The 19,831-nt window shown below is 46.7% G+C and overlaps 1 protein-coding gene across 1 annotated transcript in view; it reads right to left on the bottom strand.

Annotated features, from left to right (window-relative positions):
• Positions 1–19,831, bottom strand: part of sptbn5 (spectrin, beta, non-erythrocytic 5) — a 150,739-nt gene that overhangs the window by 86,756 nt on the left and 44,152 nt on the right. The window contains 7 exon segments of the mRNA XM_056296305.1: positions 954–1,084; positions 5,433–5,585; positions 8,212–8,454; positions 8,514–8,650; positions 14,911–15,073; positions 18,226–18,432; positions 19,018–19,221. Of these exon segments, the coding sequence (XP_056152280.1) occupies positions 954–1,084; positions 5,433–5,585; positions 8,212–8,454; positions 8,514–8,650; positions 14,911–15,073; positions 18,226–18,432; positions 19,018–19,221 (1,238 nt within the window).

The following is a 19,831-nucleotide window of genomic DNA, read 5'->3' as shown; positions in this document are numbered from 1 at the left end:
CTCAGTATGTGCTGACCATCTGACAATCACTGCTGTGCTCTGCTGACATGCATGCAGGAGGAAATGTGCACTTGGAAATTTGAAAATTGTTCATAGAGCTTTAAAAGATGACTTTATCATTACTTTTTTTTTTTAAATTTCCCCCCTTTTCTCCCCAATTGTACCAATTGTGGGGTAATTTTACCAATTACACCACTCTTCTGAGCCGTCCTGGTTACTGCTCCACCTCCTCTGCTGATCTGGGGAGGGCTGCAGGCTACCACGTCTCCTCCGATACATGTGGAGCCGCCAGCCGCTTCTTTTCACCTGACAGCGAGGAGTTTCACCAGGGGAACATAGCGTGTGAGAGGATCACGTTATTCCCCCCAGTTCCCCCTCCCCCCTGAACAGATGCCCTGACTGACCAGAGGAGGCGCTAGTGCAGCAACCAGGACACATACCCACATCCGGCTTCCCACCCGCAGACACGGCCAATTGTGTCTGTAGAGATGCCCAACCAAGTCGGAGGTAACATGGGATACGAACCAGCAATCCCCATGTTGGTAGGCAACGGAATAGACTGCTAGACTACCCGGACCTAGTCTACCTTTTAAAAGAACAGTTCCTTCCATTCAGTTTTCAATTTTCATGAGAGCTCACACAAACGCTGATTAGGAGGGAAGTATCGCAAAGTATTCTCCTCAAAATGTGAAAGTATCTGTAAAGTGAATACTGGTGTTTCTAAATGTGACTTGGACTGAATACAGACACTTCACTTCTGGATCCAGAATATGTAATGACGTTATTTGTATTCCGTTACAATCCTAACCGATAAATACAAAAACTCTGCTATTTGATTGGTATACTCCCACTGGGAAGTAACCAATAAAATTCAAGCAAGACATATAAAAGTGAAAATGTTCAACTTGAACTTGTGAAAGGACATGAGGCAAGTGTCCACGCTGGCTTGTTACCTGTGGGACACCTGTCTCTGTCTCGCCAGGATATCTCTCTGCTTGCTGTGCCGCGCCTTCACCAGCTCATCTGCCACTCTGATGATGTCATCCAGCTGACCCTGCCCAGTCCCCAGCTCAGTTAGGAAGTTCTGCAACACAAAGCCGTCAAAGGCCGTCAAACCCCAGCCTTAAGTTCGCAGCACCACTTCAGCTTCAACAAGGGAAGTTAAAGCTACACTCCTTATTTAGAATGTAAACCAAAGGGTCGCCCCGCAACCAAAACACAAACCACAGGACTGGAAGCTGTTATCACTCCCAAATTGATTGACAGGTGTTTTAATACAAGGGCCAACACTAAAGACTAGATCAAAACCCAGCATATGGCTGGACCGTATATGGTCAATGTTTGAAACTGTGACCAATTTGTTACAGGGCCAGTCAGTGGTAGTGTCTACATATAATGTGGTTTCCTGAATATTAAATGTTCATCTGCAATTTTCTGTAGTGGTCGCCGTAATATTTGTTGTTAAAGTGTACTGAAGTAGCATATCACATGACCTGGTTAAGCTATGTTCAAGTAAAAAGAACAAAAAGCTATAAATGCAGTTGCAAGAACAATACTTTCCACTCATATCTTGGGATGTTTGATTTGAAAGAGAACTTAATTTAATTGTAATTATACCTATTCTAATAATCTGTTAACTCCCCCTCCTCTTTCATCTGTTTCTATCTGCGGATGTCTCTCTTTTTTCACTTGCAACCACTATCTGCCCCGTCTCAAGGTCCGATTCACAAAAAACACTGTATGAATGATATCACACCGTAAACATACCCTTAAAGTTTTGCAGCTGAGTGCAATTTGTCATTGTTTTGTATCTGATTTCAAATATGCATGGGGCAACATACAAATGGTGGCTTTGCTCATACAACACAGTAGGCAGGTTCACCTCACCTCACCTAGGTCGTCCATCAGGACGCCCCTTAGGGTTTCGGTTGTGCATGTTTGTTTAAAGCATGGGGCGCTACTCCACATGCAGTTCTATGGTTCTCCGCTAACTGGAGATTTTCTGCCTTTCCGTTGTCAAGATGCATTGATCATCTGCAAAGCCACAATGTCCCCAGGTCCATAACACCAGTCTGTCGATGAATGCCCTAGGACTACTGCTACCCATAGGAGTAGCAGGATTTATTATGGAGGTTTACTCCTCTAGATCCCCCGTGTTCTGCTCTGTTGCCTCCTGACAACGTTAACAGGACTACTGTGAGGAAGATGTGGCTCTTCACCACGCATGGATGGTCATTCATTATGGAGAGGCTATATTCTGCGCTTCACATGATGCTGGGGTGTATGGAGACCAGTCTAGGATGCCACGGAAGGCCATCTAGGAAAGGCACTTCTCCTATACTTAACCCCTTAACAAGCAGGTTCAATGACATCCTAGATGTCATCAAATATAGCAAGAATTGTAGTACATGGCGACCTGTATATGTGAACGACTTCGGCTCATTTAAATCAAAAAGTGATATTCTCCTTCAAAATACCCACTCACAAGCACACCTGGCATGACGATGCCTTCGCCTGGCTACAATCACTGCTGCCATGATCACGGGGAAGACTGGGTGTCTGTTACCATCAGCTTTCTGAGGACGCTAATAATTTTCACTCCAACTGCATGTGGCTATTAGCGCTGGTGTTTGTGAATTGGGACTTTTTTTGCAATGAGGCTCATTTGCATAGAAGGGGGCCAATTTTGCACCAAACGTATGCATACTGCCTAATTTAAATATGTGCAAATAGCACCGGAGCACCGAGACATGATTTACGTGGCAGTGCAGTCAGGGGTGCATTTCACCCTTTGCAGGCGCCGTGAGAATTACACGGTTTCTCTTTGGCTTATTTGTGCAGGTTTAGTGGCCGCAAAAGCCGCACAATCCTTTTGTGAATTCGTCAGTGAGTGTTTTACCAGAGTGATTATTTGGGGTGCTTTGACTGTGTGCTCTCCCCTCATGCCTTGTGTAACTTCAGTGACATTGCTGATCACCTGATCCAGCGGCCAGATCGTGTCAAACATGATCACTCAGTCAGTCAAGCTAACATTGTCACTCAGTCAGTCACGCTAACGTGGTCATGCAGTCAGTCACGCTAACATGGTCACTCAGTCAGTCATGCTAATGTGGTCACTCAGTCAGTCACGCCAACATGGTCACACAGTCAGTCACACTAACGTGGTCAATCAATCAGTCATGCTAACGTGGACCCTCAGTCAGTCTCACTAACATGGTCACTCAATCAGTCACGCTAACGTAGTCATTCAGTCAGTCACGCTAACGTGGTCACTCAATCAGTCACGCTAATGTGGTCACTCAGTCAGTCACACTAACGTGGTCACTCAGTCAGTCATGCTAACGTGGTCACTCAGTCAGTCACGCTAATGTGGTCACTCGGTCAGTCATGCTAACGTGGTCACTCAGTCAGTCACGCTAATGTGGTCACTCAGTCAGTCACGCTAACATGGTCACTCAGTCACTCACACTAACGTGGTCACTCAGTCAGTCATGCTAACGTGGTCACTAAGTCAGTCACACTAACATGGTCGCTCAGTCAGTCACGCTAACGTGGTCAATCAATCAGTCATGCTAACGTGGACCCTCAGTCAGTCTCACTAACATGGTCACTCAATCAGTCACGCTAACGTAGTCATTCAGTCAGTCACGCTAACGTGGTCACTCAATCAGTCACGCTAATGTGGTCACTCAGTCAGTCACACTAACGTGGTCACTCAGTCAGTCATGCTAACGTGGTCACTCAGTCAGTCACGCTAATGTGGTCACTCGGTCAGTCATGCTAACGTGGTCACTCAGTCAGTCACGCTAATGTGGTCACTCAGTCAGTCACGCTAACATGGTCACTCAGTCACTCACACTAACGTGGTCACTCAGTCAGTCATGCTAACGTGGTCACTAAGTCAGTCACACTAACATGGTCGCTCAGTCAGTCACGCTAACGTGGTCACTCAGTCAGTCACACTAACGTGGTCAATCAATCAGTCATGCTAACGTGGTCCCTCAGTCAGTCTCACTAACATGGTCACTCAATCAGTCACGCTAACGTAGTCATTCAGTCAGTCACGCTAACGTGGTCACTCAATCAGTCATGCTAACGTGGTCACTCAGTCAGTCACGCTAATGTGGTCACTCAGTCAGTCATGCTAACGTGGTCACTCAGTCAGTCACGCTAATGTGGTCACTCAGTCAGTCACGCTAACATGGTCACTCAGTCACTCACACTAACGTGGTCACTCAGTCAGTCATGCTAACGTGGTCACTAAGTCAGTCACACTAACATGGTCGCTCAGTCAGTCACGCTAACGTGGTCACTCAGTCAGTCACACTAACGTGGTCAATCAATCAGTCATGCTAACGTGGTCCCTCAGTCAGTCTCACTAACATGGTCACTCAATCAGTCACGCTAACGTAGTCATTCAGTCAGTCACGCTAACGTGGTCACTCAGTCAGTCACGCTAATGTGGTCACTCAGTCAGTCACACTAACGTGGTCACTCAGTCAGTCATGCTAACGTGGTCACTCAGTCAGTCACGCTAATGTGGTCACTCAGTCAGTCATGCTAACGTGGTCACTCAGTCAGTCACGCTAATGTGGTCACTCAGTCAGTCACGCTAACATGGTCACTCAGTCACTCACACTAACGTGGTCACTCAGTCAGTCATGCTAACGTGGTCACTAAGTCAGTCACACTAACATGGTCGCTCAGTCAGTCACGCTAACGTGGTCACTCAGTCAGTCACACTAACGTGGTCACTCAGTCAGTCACGCTAACGTGGTCACTCAATCAGTCACGCTAACGTGGTCACTCAGTCGGCGACATTCGTGTTTGTAGGGCTGGCCTGCCAGCCGGTCCAGCAGATGACAACTCAGTCTGGGTTTGTATTGTTTTCCGATGCTTTAAAAGGTTTGTTCATGTCGCTAATGGTTGTAAAGATTGGAGTAAAATAGACCCATATTTTGAATTATCATCAGTTGAGAAAGACGCAAAATGCTTAATTTTAATCTACAAATCAATATACCTCAGTTTGAACTGGTCAAATAAATCCCAGATCTGGCCTCTAAAAATGGGTCATTTATACAATAAAATGCTATATCTTCCCATGACAAGTTATTGGTAAAACAATAAAAAATAAAAAATGTAATTACAACACTTTACTGAGCAATGGTCAAATTCCAGTGCTGAACCCGAATACTCATCTTTGAAAAGACAAAAACAAAAAATGTACAGAACGTAGACAATGCACCATATTATTGCCTAAGTTCTATGTTAGTAAAACCAATCCCTTACTGACAATGGAGCCAGCACACTATTGTGATTATGAAATATTCCCTACGGGTTGACACAAAAGTTAATATACAGGAATATGACTATCCTAGCAAATAGTCTCAGCAAAATATTGGAGTAAAGCCCAGAGGTCCATCAGCAGTTACCTCGTACTTGGCCTGGACCACTCCCATGCTGTCAGCAGAGGTGCTGAGGGTCTTGAGGATGTTCTCCTTGTCCTCCATCCAGGAGTCAAACTCCTGGCAGCTGTTGTAGAACTGATGTAAACGCAGCGTCTCCTCCAGGATCCTTCTCTTAGACTGAAATCATAAACCAAAGATCATTCCCTCCTCAAATTTTAATCAAAAGATTTGAAGCTTTTTCTTCTAACTCACCAAGTAGCAATATGTATGTGAAGTACACAGCTGACATAGACATAAAGGACAGAGACATACACACACTGTAAAGTAGATAAACACATTAGAATAGAACGCATCTCCATAAGAGAGTATATCCATGTGCAAGAAGAATATCTTAGTTGACAAGTAAAGGAATGAAGGATGACAGGTATTGCTTTATAAAGCATGCAGAAAGCAAGAATCCACAGTTTACAAACAGGAAATATTGGGAAAAAGTGGATCTATCTACTGCTAACACTGCTAATACTACTGTTACTACTACCACTACAACTATTACTGCTGCTACTACTACCAATACTATCAATACTACTACTGCTGCTACTACTAAAACAAGCAAAGGCATCACCAGTCACTGTTTGCTCTCAGCAGCAGAGGTCTTCACGGGTCCAAAAGTTTTTGCCCGAACCCAAGAAGACCCGGAAACTACCCAAAACTGAACCCGTCTATTATTTGAAAGCTGGGACCCGGACCTACGCAGAACCGAGAGAATGTCAGGCCGCCGCCTTCTTGATATTGCCCCGAAGCTCATGAACAAGGCCTCCCATCACTAGCAGGGTGGTGGAGGCAAAGAAGGAGACCCCAAGGTTCCCTGGGCATGCATCCAACAGGTGACCACCAAGCTCCTGCTCCTCTGCCTGGAGGAGGGGAGTTGGTGACAATCCACATGGTGATATGTGAGTGGAGAGGACGGGGTTGTCTAACAGATCCAGGGCTTAATCCACCAAAAAAAGTGTCTTGCAATGGCCACACATCTTTGGCCGCAACAGCGAGAAGGTGTCCACCCTCCGCTGTTTCTCAGCCTGAAGCAAATGTGCGAAGTAGAACCACGAAGCTTGCGGGATGAGCACCAGGCCGGCGTGCTCCGGACCCAGGCGGCCCTCGCAATGGCCGTGCAGGTTGAAGCCTATAATGTATCCCCAAGTTGCAGACAGGGCACAAATGGACAGAGCCACTCATCTTGTTAGAAGACATCTTGTATCTGTCAATCTTCGCTCTTCTGAAGTCTTCTCTAGTGCTTGTAGCAGTAGCTGAAGAAAAATGGGAGCCGGTTGTACAGCCTTGATTCAATATATACTCAAGTAAAGGCCGTAAATGGGGCCAACAATTAGGGGGCATGGATTTACGTTTTTTCAGTGCTGCAAAGGGGCGCAAGGAATAAACCCACTAGTGATAGACTTAGAGGGCGAAGCCTTTATGAAATACAACTGGCATGCATTTTTCAACTATATCCCCGATTCGGATAGAGATAAGGTTGAAAATCAGTGAAGTGACCCTGTAACTAAAATCTAAACACTACAGTGGGCCCACACAAACTCACATGCACACACACAAATAGGAAATAAGTTGCAGGCCTATGCATCGTTTGGGTGCGATGTGACCGACAGAATCCTTATCCTCAGCAGAACAAAGACACAAAAAATTCAACTCGCAGTTCGCCGTCAGTCCTAGAGAAACAGTTTGTGGTCGGTGAGATGAAATCAGACAGTAATGAGGGGAGGAAAATCCTCATCAGAAAGCACACAAAGAGTCCATCCCGGTCAGCAATGGCATCCTCTGGTCTGGCGTCTCACCGACTGTAGCTTAGCAATGACACACTCACAAAATGGCATCCTCTCGTCTAGCTTCTCACCGGATGTAGCTTAGCACAAGCACACACTCATGGTCAGCAATGGCGTCCTCTAGGCTAGTGTCTCACCAACAGCAGCTTGGCTCAAGACACCTCGTGGTCAGCAATGGCGCCCTCTGGGCTAGCGTCTCACCAACAGTAGCTTGGCTCAGACACCTCGTGGTCAGCAATGGCGCCCTCTGGGCTAGCATCTCATCGACTGTAGCTTATAACAAGCACACTCACACAACAACACTCGCCCTAATCAAGTGTGATCGAGGAATGTGCGTTATTGTCTACAGCTATACTTTCCGTAGCTTTATCTAGACATTCACTAGGTTATCGCTCCAAACATTTTTTTCAGCTTTTCTCTCACACTCTCCCTCTTTTTCCCTCGCATATCTCCTCCGTTTTCTATCTACCTCCAACTGCCGCCCTTTCACGTTCTCTTCTCAGACTCCAGCCAATTACCACAGGTAGCACTGACTGACACCTTATGTAACCAATCAGACAAAATAACTGAACTAAAGCCACAATCCCATGTTTGCCTTCATTATTTTACCTACTTATTATACTGTTTACCTCCTACTTTACTTATAAGTAAATTCTCTGAATCTCTAAGTAACCCTTTGTTCATGCTTTATTTAACTAAATTACTTTCAGTTTAATTGCATCACTGATTTTTTTCTCTCATCTAGCTTTATCAGGAACTAACTTGTTTTAATGCCTTACTTTTACACTGGGATTACACTATCAATATCACTATTACTACTATCACTGCTACTACTATTACTACTATTACTACTATTACCACCACCACTACTATCAATACTACTGCCAGTACTGCCACTACTATTGCTGCTACCACAACCACTACTACTACTTCTGTTAGTGTTATATTTCCCTTGCTGCTCGTCTCACCTTAACCAGGCTGTACAGGGAGTTGTAGTTTTGATCCAGACCGGCCTGTGTTTTCTCTATGGTGTCTCTCTGGTAATGGGGGTCTGGCAGCCATGTTGTCTGGATCTCAGCCGTGCCACGACGCATCGACCGTTTATGCCTTGGACAACTCAACTTCGTGGTAGGGCCCTCTGTCACGCCATTGGTGGAGTGAGGCAGGTTGGTGGGCGGGGTCTGTAAATAAGGAAGAAGATTGGTTCAGGCCTTGGTTAGTCTGAGTCTCAGCCATCGTGTCCAGAACAACAGAGAGAGATGGATCTCACAGTGGCTGGGAGGAGGTTCAGGTACGTCTTGGGGATGAGCTGCTGGTTTCCTCTGATGTCTCTAGCCAGGACTTGGTCTTCATCCAGCTCCTTGCTGATGATGATGACGATCTCATTATGCTCCCACTGAAACGCCCCTACAGAGAAGACAACACCATTCAGTTCAGTTCAGTTCCACTACGTTAACTGTTTTACTCAGTTACCTGTCTAGAAGAGATTTACAGTTATGATGACTGATGTGGCATAAGATGAAATTATAAAGTCACCAACTTCATTTGAAACAATACATAGGAGGTCAAAGGTCATGTCCACTGTAACCAGAAAGAACTAAATACCCCTGTAAACACAGAATGACCCTTCGGTGATGGTTTGTCTGGGTTCAGAGAAACATGAAACTCTGTTGTAAATGAGATGTGTAATGTAGAACAGCACCTCTAAATCAATTAATCAATCAAAATTTGTGTAGCACATTTCATTAAATAAAATTCAAAGCAAGGCACCTATTATATCAAAGTGCATAGATAAAAACTAGGTACAAATGATAAAAGTAACAAACACTCAGCACACTGAAGAACGCAACAGCCGAAGGATTTGTGCTTTTTTTATTTTTTGAACATAATTTTTTTTTTAAATATAGCTGCAAGCAGCAAAAAGCGGGTTCCAGGCGGAATAGGTCAAAGACAACCTTAACCTCTAGTTATCTTCTCATGTGGCCTACCCAAAGTGTTGCTGATAATCAGTGAACTGTACTGGCGAAAAAAAGTCATGAACAAAGTTTGGTTGAAGTAGGACAAAAAAAAATATTAAGGAGCAGGGATCATTTGAATGTTTTTGCTATTGTAGCGCACCCATGAGGCACAACTATTCCATTATGTGTGCATGGCCTTAGGGCCTAATATTGATCTTGCACACAATGTTTGGTGGCAATTGGACCAACCGTTCAGGAGATTTGCCGACTTCGCTTTGAGGTGGCGGTTGACACTCATACATTTCTGCAGGTGGCAAATATGCAGGTTATAAATAATCATCATCATCATCATCATCATCATTACATTTATACAGCACTTTTCTAGACACCCAAAGCGCTTCACGTTGAAGGGGGTAATTCACTTCAACCACCACCAATGTGTAGCACCACATGGGTGATGCACGGCAGCCATTTTGCACCAGAACACTCACCACACATCAGCTTGAGGTGGAGAGGGAGAAATCATTGGGCCAGTTACATGGGGGAATGATTAGGTGGCCAGATGGAGAGAGCCAGGCTGGGAATGTTGCCAGGACACCAGGGAACCCCCTCCTCTTTGTGATAAGTGCCATGGGATCTTTAAAGACCACAGTGAGTCAGGACCTCAGTTTAACATCTCATCGGAAGGACAGCATCTCCTACAGCACAGTATCCCTGTCACTGCACGGGGGTGTTGGGATTTGATATTTGTTGTTTTCATTAGGAGCAGAGGGAAGACTGCCCCCTACTGGCCCACCAACACTACTTCCAGCCGCAATTCAGTTTTCCTGGGAGGTCTCCCAACCAAGTACTAGCCAAGCCCATACCTGCTTAGCTTCCATCATTTGGCAGAGCCAGGGTACATGTTGGTATGGCTGCTGCCAAAGACCACTGTTACACTACAATCAACAGCGCCTATCACGCAGTACCCCGTGCTGCACCAGGACACTCTGACCATGTCATGGTCCACCTGATTCTTGCATACAGGCAGAAATTAAAATGTGTACCTCCGGCTTGGTCGGGCATCCCCACTACACAATTGGCTATGTTTGCGGGTGGGAAGCCGGGTGTGGGTATGCATCCTGATCGCTGCACTAGCGTCTCCTCTGGTCAATCAGGGTGCCTGTTCAGGGGGGAGGGGTAACTGGGGGGAATAGCATGATCCTCCCATGTGCTATGTCCCCCTGGTGAAACTCCTCACTGTCAGGTGAAAAGAAGCAGCTGGCGACTCCACATGTATCAGAGGAGGCATGTGGTAGTTTGCAGCCCTCCCCGGACCAGCAGAGGGGCTAGAGCAGCAACCAGGACAGCTCAGAAGAGTGGGGTAATTGGTCAAGTACAACTGGGGAGAAAAAGAGGGAGGGTGCAAAAAAAGAACTGGACCAGTGAAGCTATGGAGGATTTTTACACGTGCTTAAGACTGTATTGACTGGGATGTTTTCAGGTCTGCGATCAACAGTCTGCATGAGTACACTGAGACTGTGACATCTTACATCAGCTTCTGTGAGGACAGCTGTGTACCATCATGCACCAGGGTTGGTTACAAAATGACAAACCATAGTTTACAGCTAAACACAGACAGCTTAGGTTGGAAAAGGAAGAAACATTTAGGAGTGAGTACAAGATCTGGTTTAAAGAGTCTAAATACAGGTTTAGCAAGGTGGTGAGAGATGCTAAAAGACTCTTCTCTCAAAGACTTCAACAGCAGTTCTCAGAAAACAACTCAGCCTCTATCTGGAAGGGCCTCAGACAGGTCAGTAACTACAAACCGAAAGCCCCCCACTCCACAAATAATTTGCTCCTGGGCAACGATCAGAATGAGTTTGACTGCCAATTTGAAAGACAATGGGTAAGTCCTGACACCATCCCCTGTGACTCCATCCACCAGCTCCTGACCATCAGCTCGTCTTCCTCCACCGCCTCAGCAGGGGCCCGGGCCGCTCCACAACTGCCCACCTTAGAGGCATCCTCCTTCCCTACCACAGGATGACTCTCCCCATCCTGGATGTTAACAGGCTGTCCAGTGTACACAGACATTTTTAATATCTCACTGGAGACACACCATGTACCAGCCTCCTTCAAGACTTCCACCATCATCCCTGTCCCCAAAAAAACCTGACTCCAGAAGTGTCACTCTGATCTCTGTGGTAATGAAGTCTTTTGAGCACCTTGTTCTGCCCCACCTTAAAACTATCACTGACCCACACCTGGACTCCCTGCAGTTCACTTACAGAGCCAACAGGTCTATAGACGATGCAGTAAACATAGCACTCCATGTCATCCTCCAGCACCTGGACTCTGCAGGAACCTATGCCAGGATGCTGTTTGTGGATTTCAGCTCTGTCTTCAACACCATCATCCCAGATCTGCTATAGCTCTCCCAGCTGTACGTGCCTGTCTCCACCTGCAGGTGGATCTTTGACTTCCTATCTGACAGGAAGCAGCACGTGAAGCTGGGGAAACATGTCTCTGACTCCTGGACCATCAGCACCGGTTCCCCTCAAGGCTGTGTCCTTTCCCTTCTACTCTTCTCCCTGTATACCAACAGCTGCACTTCCTGTCATCAGTCAGTCAAGCTCCTGAAGTTTGCTGACAACACCACCCTTATTGGGCTCATCTTTGGTGGGGATGAGTGTGCCTACAGGTGGAAGATTGACTATCTGGTGTCCTGGTACAGCCAAAACAACTTGGAGCTCAATGCTCTAAAGACAGTTGAGATGGTTGTGGATTTCAGAAAGTACCCAGCCCCACCCGACCCCATCACCCTTTCTGGCTCCCCCAGTCGACACTGTGGAATCCTTCCGCTTCCTGGGCACCATCATCACCCAGGACCTCAAGTGGGAGCTGAACATCAGCTCCATCACCAAGAAGGCACAGCAGAGGATGTACTTTCTGCGGCAGCTGAAAAAGTTCAACCCGCCAAAGCCAGTGATGGTGCACTTTTACACTCCCATGATTGAGTCCATCCTCATCTCCTCCATCACTTTCTGGTACGCTGCTGCCACTGCCAAGGACAAGAGCAGACTGCAGCGTGTCATTCACTCTACTGAGAGGGTGATTGGCTGCAACCTGCCATCTGTACACTGAAGCAAGCCGGAAAGATCATAGCCGACCCGTCCCACCCAGGCCATGGTCTCTTCAAAACACTCTCCTCTGGCAAGAGGCTAAGGTCTACAAAAAGCAGAACCCCACGCCACAAGAACAGCTCCTTCCCTATAACAGTAAGCCTTTCTAACAAGACCCCACACACCCACAGATACTGACATTGCAACCCACCCACCCCCAGACACCCACAGATAATGACATTGCCACCCACCCATCCATCCACCCCCTTTTATCTTCCCTACTGTCCTGTCTGTATATGGTCACCCTGCATAAAACCTGCACTATCCTATAAAAAAAAAAACCCATTCTTATTCTGTAAATAACGTCTTAAAATTCTAATTTAACTTTCTGCAAATTCAGCCCCTCTGATCCAGTGACGGGCATCAGGGGCCGCCACATGGTCTCATGTTCAACTTTGAACTGGTGATGATTGCACCTTACTTCCTACTGTTAATTTTCCCTCTTGCACCAACATACCAAGACAAATGCCTTGTATGTTCTTGTACTTGGCAATAAATCGGATTCTGATTCTGATAAGGAAATACAATGACATCACAGAACCCTCAGTTAATCAATAGCAAATTAGCAGCTATTGAAAAAGTAGATGCTCATTCACCCTCGCTGAACGCACAATTAAAAACGTTTTTTGAATATAAATGTTTTAAATGTTGCTGTTCAAGAAGATTACCTGTGGATCTGACAACTCTATGAGGAATGTATTTAAACAACATGTCCGTAATGTAATCAGACGCAAAACCATTTACATATTTATAGATCAGTAAAAGAATCTTAAAATCACTTCTTGGAAGCCATGGAAGAGGTGTCCAGAGAGGGTTGATGTGATATATTCTCTTTGTTTTGCTAGCACGCCAGCCACAGAATTCTTGACCGGTTGTAACCATCTTATGGTTTTCTTTGTTAATCCTGACAGCAATGCATCGTAATAGTAAAGCCTGTTAGTGACAAATATGTGCACCAATTTCTCAATATCAGATGGGGAGAGCAAAATGTGGTTAGTTTCCTGTTATAGTGTCTGGTACAGTGTCTAGTAGTGGTGTAGGAAAATACTGACACACTTGCATATCACAATGACTTCACACATAGTATTGTACTGATTTTCGAAAGCAGTGTCAATTCTTATGATGACACATAAAGAGATGTGGCAGTGTCTGTACTCCATTGAGTAGTTTCCATCTCTGACCACTAGGTGGCAGGTGCAGCATTGTATCAGGGCTGAACCACAACAGCAGGAGACGTCATCCTCACACTAGCTATGAGTGAAAAGTATTGAAGTCCATCCATCCCTTGTCTTAACCGCTTATCCTGCTCTCAGGGTCGCAGGGATGCTGGAGCCTATTCCAGCAGTCATTGGGTGGCAGGCGGGGAGACACCCCGGACAGGCCACCAGGCCATCACAGGGCCGACACACACACACCCTTTCATTCCTAGGGACAATTTAGTACCGCCAATTCACCTGACTTACATGTCTTTGGACTGTGGGAGGAAACCCATTCAAACATGGGGAGAACATGCAAACTCTACACAGAGGACAACCCGGGACGACCCCCAAGGTTGAACTACCCCGGGACTCGAACGCAGGACCTTCTTGCTGTGAGGTGACCGTGCTAACCACTGTGCCACCACGCCGCCAAGTATTGAAGTGTTTTATATATTTAAATTTACATAAATTTGGACACATTTTGTGATATATCGCAGAGTTAGTAGAATTATAAAATATAACAATATATTGAATCATGACATTTTTATCATAATATGAATCATTCATTCATTCTTTCATTATCCAAACCGCTTATCCTGCTCTCAGGGTCACGGGGATGCTGGAGCCTATCCCAGCAGTCATTGGGCGGCAGGCCGGGAGACACCCTGGACAGGCCGCCAGGCCATCACACACACACACACACACATACACACACACACACACACACACACACACACACACACACACACACACACACACACACTCACATCTAGGGACAATTTACTACGGCTGATTCACCTGACCTACATGTCTTTGGACTGTGGGAGGAAACCGGAGCACCCGGAGGAAAACCCACACAGACACGGGAGAACATGCAAACTCCACACAGAGGATGACCCGGGATGACCCCCAAGGTTGGACTACCCCGGGGCTCGAACCCGGGACCTTCTTGCTGTGAGGCGACCGCGCTAACCACTGCACTACCATTCATAATATGAATCGTTTCACCAAATTCTTGCCAATACACAGCCCTATTGTCTGGTTAAGATTCCTACTTAGCAGACCCAGTCTATATCTGCGATACTGAACCATGTGACATGACGGACCATGTGTACGCAGGTTTTCATTCCAAACCAATACTACAGCAGCTTATTTCACTGATTAACACGCCTTCAGCCAGACAGAGGACTGGTTATTGAAATCAGATGGTGTAGTGTTGGGTTGTTATGAAGACCTGCAAGCACATAACTCACTGTGTCACGTGGTTGAGTACTACTGGTGTAACCTGAGCAGTATTTGACTGGTGTCTGTACTGTGGTAACGGACGGTGAAGGGTGCTTACGTACCTCTGGTGTACCTGAAGCGGACCTTAGCTCTGCTCTCCCACCTCTGAGAGGAGGAGGTCACCGCAGGCTCCCCACCTCTGGATGATGATGTCACTGCTCCTGGCCCCTCCTCCTCACTGGATGAATCGCTGTACTGGTTCATCTTATTCTGCTGGGGTTCCACCTACATAGGAAGAAGACGACGGAAATGTTGAGAGGTCTCATTTTTTATTTTTTAAAGGTCAAATCTGGAATTGCATGTGCTGCAATGTGACTATGGAGTACTGCCACAATACAAGGAACATGATGTAACTCCCCGTCAGATCAACTCTGCGTAAAACAACATCGTTTGAGAAATAGAGATGCCTGGAAGCCTCGAAATGAACTGAAAGCACTGTGGCATTGGCTGGTTTTTATGAAGGTTTTTTTTTTTCTTTGGATTTTTCCCCGTTTCCTCCGGGTGCTCCGGTTTCCTCCCACAGTCCAAAGACATGTAGGGCAGGTGAATCGGCCGTACTAAAATTGTCCCTAGGTGTGACTGTGTGTGTGTGGGCCCTGTAATGACCTGGCAGCCTGTCCAGGGTGTCTCCCCGCCTGCTGCCCAATGACTGCTGGGATAGGCTCCAGCATTCCCGCAACCCTGAGAGCAGGATAAGCGGTTTGGATAATGGATAGATGAATGGATTTTTCGCCCTTTCTCTCCCCAATTGCACTTGGCCAATTACCCCACTCTTCCAAGCCGTCCCGGTCGCTGCTCCACCCCCTCTGCCGATCCGGGGAGGGCTGCAGACTACCACATGCCTCTTCCGATACAGTGTGGAGTCGTCAGCTGCTTCTTTTCACCTGACAGTGAGGAGTTTCACCAGGGGGACGTAGCGTGTGGGAGGATCAAGCTATTCCCCCCCAGTTCCCCCTCCCCCCCGAACAGGCCCCCCGATCGACCAGAGGAGGCGCTAGTGCAGTGAGCAGGACACATACCCACATCCGGCTTCCCACCCGCAGACACGGCCAACTGTGTCTGTAGGGATGCCCGACCAAGCTAGAGGTAACACGGGGATTTGAACCAGCGATGCCCATGTTGGTAGGCAATGGAATAGACCGCCATGCCACCCGGACGCCTGAATATTTATGAAGTTTGACCAAAACAACGGCATAAGTGTGGTGGACAGCTGCTGTGTGCATCTATTGTGAATTATACCTTTAAACAAAATGATAAAATAAACAAAACTGTGTGGGAAAACTGCCACCCCCCCTTTCCATACATCTTAATCAAGGATCATTCTTATAGATAAAGAAATCTATTATCGATATTTAAACTCTGTCCATGACAGAGATTTGCACAACACCTCAAACAGTTTCTAAATGCACTTAGTGTAAGAAAATACTTCATGGTTGAGAATATATAGGCCTATGACTACAGCTGTAAAGGTAATTTTGTTTTTTTAAGCCCCCCTCCACACATCACCCACCACACCAAATATGGAAATCCTTTCAAATTGACCACTTTATTCAAAGAGCATCTTTTGTTATTTGCAATTTTATATTTGGAGCTACATGATGCCGATATGACCTTCATCCAAACATTACATTCAACCATGTCTTCCATCTATTCTTATTTATTCTAATTTCTTTCACTCGGTTTATTCTGCCCTTTAGTTTCAGGTAGTGATGTCATGTGTTCTCAATCAGTGAATCACTCCTCTGATGAAGCGGCTACTCTGGTGCCCAATGTTGTTTGACTGGAACAATCACTGTGTAATGAGGACTCCATGTCTGCCTGTCTGTCTGTCTGCCTGTCTTCTGTCTGTCTGTCTGCCTGCCTGTCTGTGTCTGTCTGTCTGCCTGCCCGTCTGTCTGTCTGCCTGCCTATCTATCTGTCTTTCTGCATGTCTGTCTGTCTCTCTTCCTGCCTGTCTGTCTGTCTGTCTAACTGCTGTCTGTCTGTCTGTCTGCCTACCTGCCTGTCTGTCTGTGTCTTTCTGTCTGCCTGTCTGTCTGTCTGTCTCTCTCTCTCTCTCTCTCTTGCTCTCTCTCTCTGGAGGGCCAAACAGACATCGAACAGCCGAGAGGCTCCATGTCTTTGTCATGAGGAGCAGTCCACCACAGACAAGGAGACCATTCAATGACCTTCCCAAGCTGTCACTGGTAACATCGTCTCCCCAGTGGGTCAACCCTCACACAGGAGTCGGGAGTAAGACTTCATGGACTGTCTTTCGGCCACTAGCAGAACCGGACCATCTCTGCCTCGATGCAACATCTAAAGTAGGCTCCGATCACATGTGCTGCCTTTGATAAGAGTCGATGTAGGGTAGTAATCTAACATCCTCACTTTAAGACCTAGAACGATTTTAACCACGTTTTACAGCGCCTGCCTTCTCTTCTGAGAATCACACACCCTCTGATAACATCGCCCAACTGCGAGATAAGCTCTGTTGTCCTTATTTCATTTACATATTTGATTCTGACATTCCATTTTCTGATTCATTCCTTCATATATTAATTTACTCATTGATTCTATTGTTGGTGGCCATTAAGCTATTAATAAATGTCTCTATTATTGTCGTTGCCGGTATGTTTCTCTGATGCAATGATAGAAATCCCTGTGATGGGGGCGTCCGGGTAGCGTGGCGGTCTATTCCGCTGCCTACCAACATGGGATCTCCAGTTCGAATTCCCGTGTTACCTCTGGCTTGGTTGGGCGTCCCTACAGACACAATTGGCTGTGTCTGCGGGTGGGAAGTCAGATGTAGGTATGTGTCCTGGTCGCTGCACTAGCATCTCCTCTGGTCAGTCGGGGCGCCTGTTTGGGGGGGAGGGGGAACTGGGGGGAATAGCGTGATTCTCCCATGCACTACGTCCCCCTGGCGAAACTCCTCACTGTCAGGTGAAAAGAAGCGGCTGGCGACTCCACATGTATCGGAGGAGGCATGTGGTAGTCTGCAGCCCTCCCCAGATTGGCAGAGGGGGTGGCGCAGCGACCAGGACGGCTCGGAAGAGTGAGGTAATTGGCCAAGTACAACTGGGGAGAAAAGGGGGGGAGGGGAATCCCTGTAATCGAGAATTTACAACTTCAGATCTGAAACTGATTAATTTGGTTTATCTGAAAGCAGACGGTGCTTAACAAGCAGACGATCCTGGACTAGTAACGAAATGATTAGTCGAGTACTCGATTAGTCAAGCGACAGAACATTAATCCGTTATGATTCTGGTAATCGAGTAACCATTTTAGACACTTATCAAGTAAAAATGACAAACACCTCCTCATTACAACTTCACAGATGCTACGATGAGCAGAGTCCTCACTGGGGGAAAACAGAGAAAATGGAGTCAGCTCACTGTGAGAGGAACGAGCTGGGCGGCGTTCCTGGCCTGTTCTCCGCAACGTCTAATCTCCGAAGCGTAAGCCGACATCTCCTTCTCCAACCGCAGGTGGCGCTGCAGCAGCACTGCCGTGCTCGACTCATCCTTCCCATGATCATGGCTGGTCAGCAGCGGTTTTCTGTCCACCAGCCAGGAGTCGGCCTCCGCTAGGTCTGCAAAGTACTGAGCAGAGGAGTTGGTGTGTTAGCTAACATCTGGATGGTTCTGGTGATGGCTGCGAGACAGAATCTTCAGGCAGGGACGCATTCACCAGACTGATGAACGCAAGCAATCATCTAAACCACATATTTGGAAGTGAAAGTTAAAAGTTATGATGTGAGATGTCCAATATGATCAGTAGTGGAGGACATTGCTGATCTACTTCCTGGTTCACCCTGCAGGGAGTAGCAAACTATACTTACTGTAGGTATAAGTAACATCCATAATCTAGCCCGCCAGCACAATAGAGAAGCCATACATAATGGACGGTCATGGACACAGTCTGACTGACACACTAGGGGGGGTTGTTGTTTAAAAGACACGTTTAACACTCCTGTTCACTTGTCCCATAAGACTCCGCTGTAAAGCTGAGTCCAGCAGTGGTCCCGTGTCCAAAATTTCCAAAATGTGAGGACAATGATATCATAACCAATATGCACAATGGAAAAACTACAAAAATAAGACCCATGTTGTAAAAAAAAAAAAAACCTGTATATTTCCTGTAACTCCATACTGTACTTCCTCTCCTCCATCTGTGTGGTCACTGACCTGTTTGATGGCGGCGGCGGCCTGCAGTCTGTTCCTGCGGCCCGTCACCTCATCCAGCAAGTGTCTCCACTGCCTCTTCAGGGTTCTGACCCACTTGTGGACAGCTCGCTGGCTGGGCTGGTTCTGTTTAGAGCCCAGCTCCTGACCCCGAGACAGGAGCTCCTGACAGACAGTATCGTGAGCCAGAACCTCAGCCTCCAGAACCTGATACCATGATGGACAGGAGTTTACCATTAGCACTATTACTATTAACAGTCCCCTCTTTTAGTCTCACTATTAGTATAAGATTGTACCAAAGCCGTTTTATGGCTGTAACAGTGTATTTATAACATACATTATGTAATGTGGTAAATAATTGTACAGATATATATGTATATAGTATATATTATATATATGTATAACATATTCATTCATTCATCTTCAGCCGGTTCTCCGGGGTCAGGTCACGGTGGCAGCAAGCTAAGTAGGGCACTCCAGACGTCCCTCCCCCCAGTAACATCCTCCAGCTCCTTCTGGGGGATCCCAAGGCGTTCCCAGGCCAGATTGGACATGTAGTCGCTCCAGTGAGTTCTGGGTCTACCCTGGGGTCTCCTCCCAGTTAGCCGTGCCTGGTAAACCTCCAAAGGAAGGCACCCAGGAGGCATCCTGATCAGAAGCCCAAACCACCTCAACTGGCTCCTTTCGACGTGAAGGAGCAGCAGCTCTACTCCGAGCTCCCTCCAGATGTCCGAGCTCCTCACCCTATCTCTAAGGCTGAGCCCAGACACCCTACAGAGGAAACTCATTTCAGCTGCTTGTATCCGCGATCTCACCC

Source organism: Lampris incognitus, chromosome 16 (genome assembly GCF_029633865.1).
Source record: "Lampris incognitus isolate fLamInc1 chromosome 16, fLamInc1.hap2, whole genome shotgun sequence".
Classification (NCBI taxonomy): domain Eukaryota; kingdom Metazoa; phylum Chordata; class Actinopteri; order Lampriformes; family Lampridae; genus Lampris; species Lampris incognitus.
This window is presented reverse-complemented; position numbering and strand designations above follow the sequence as displayed.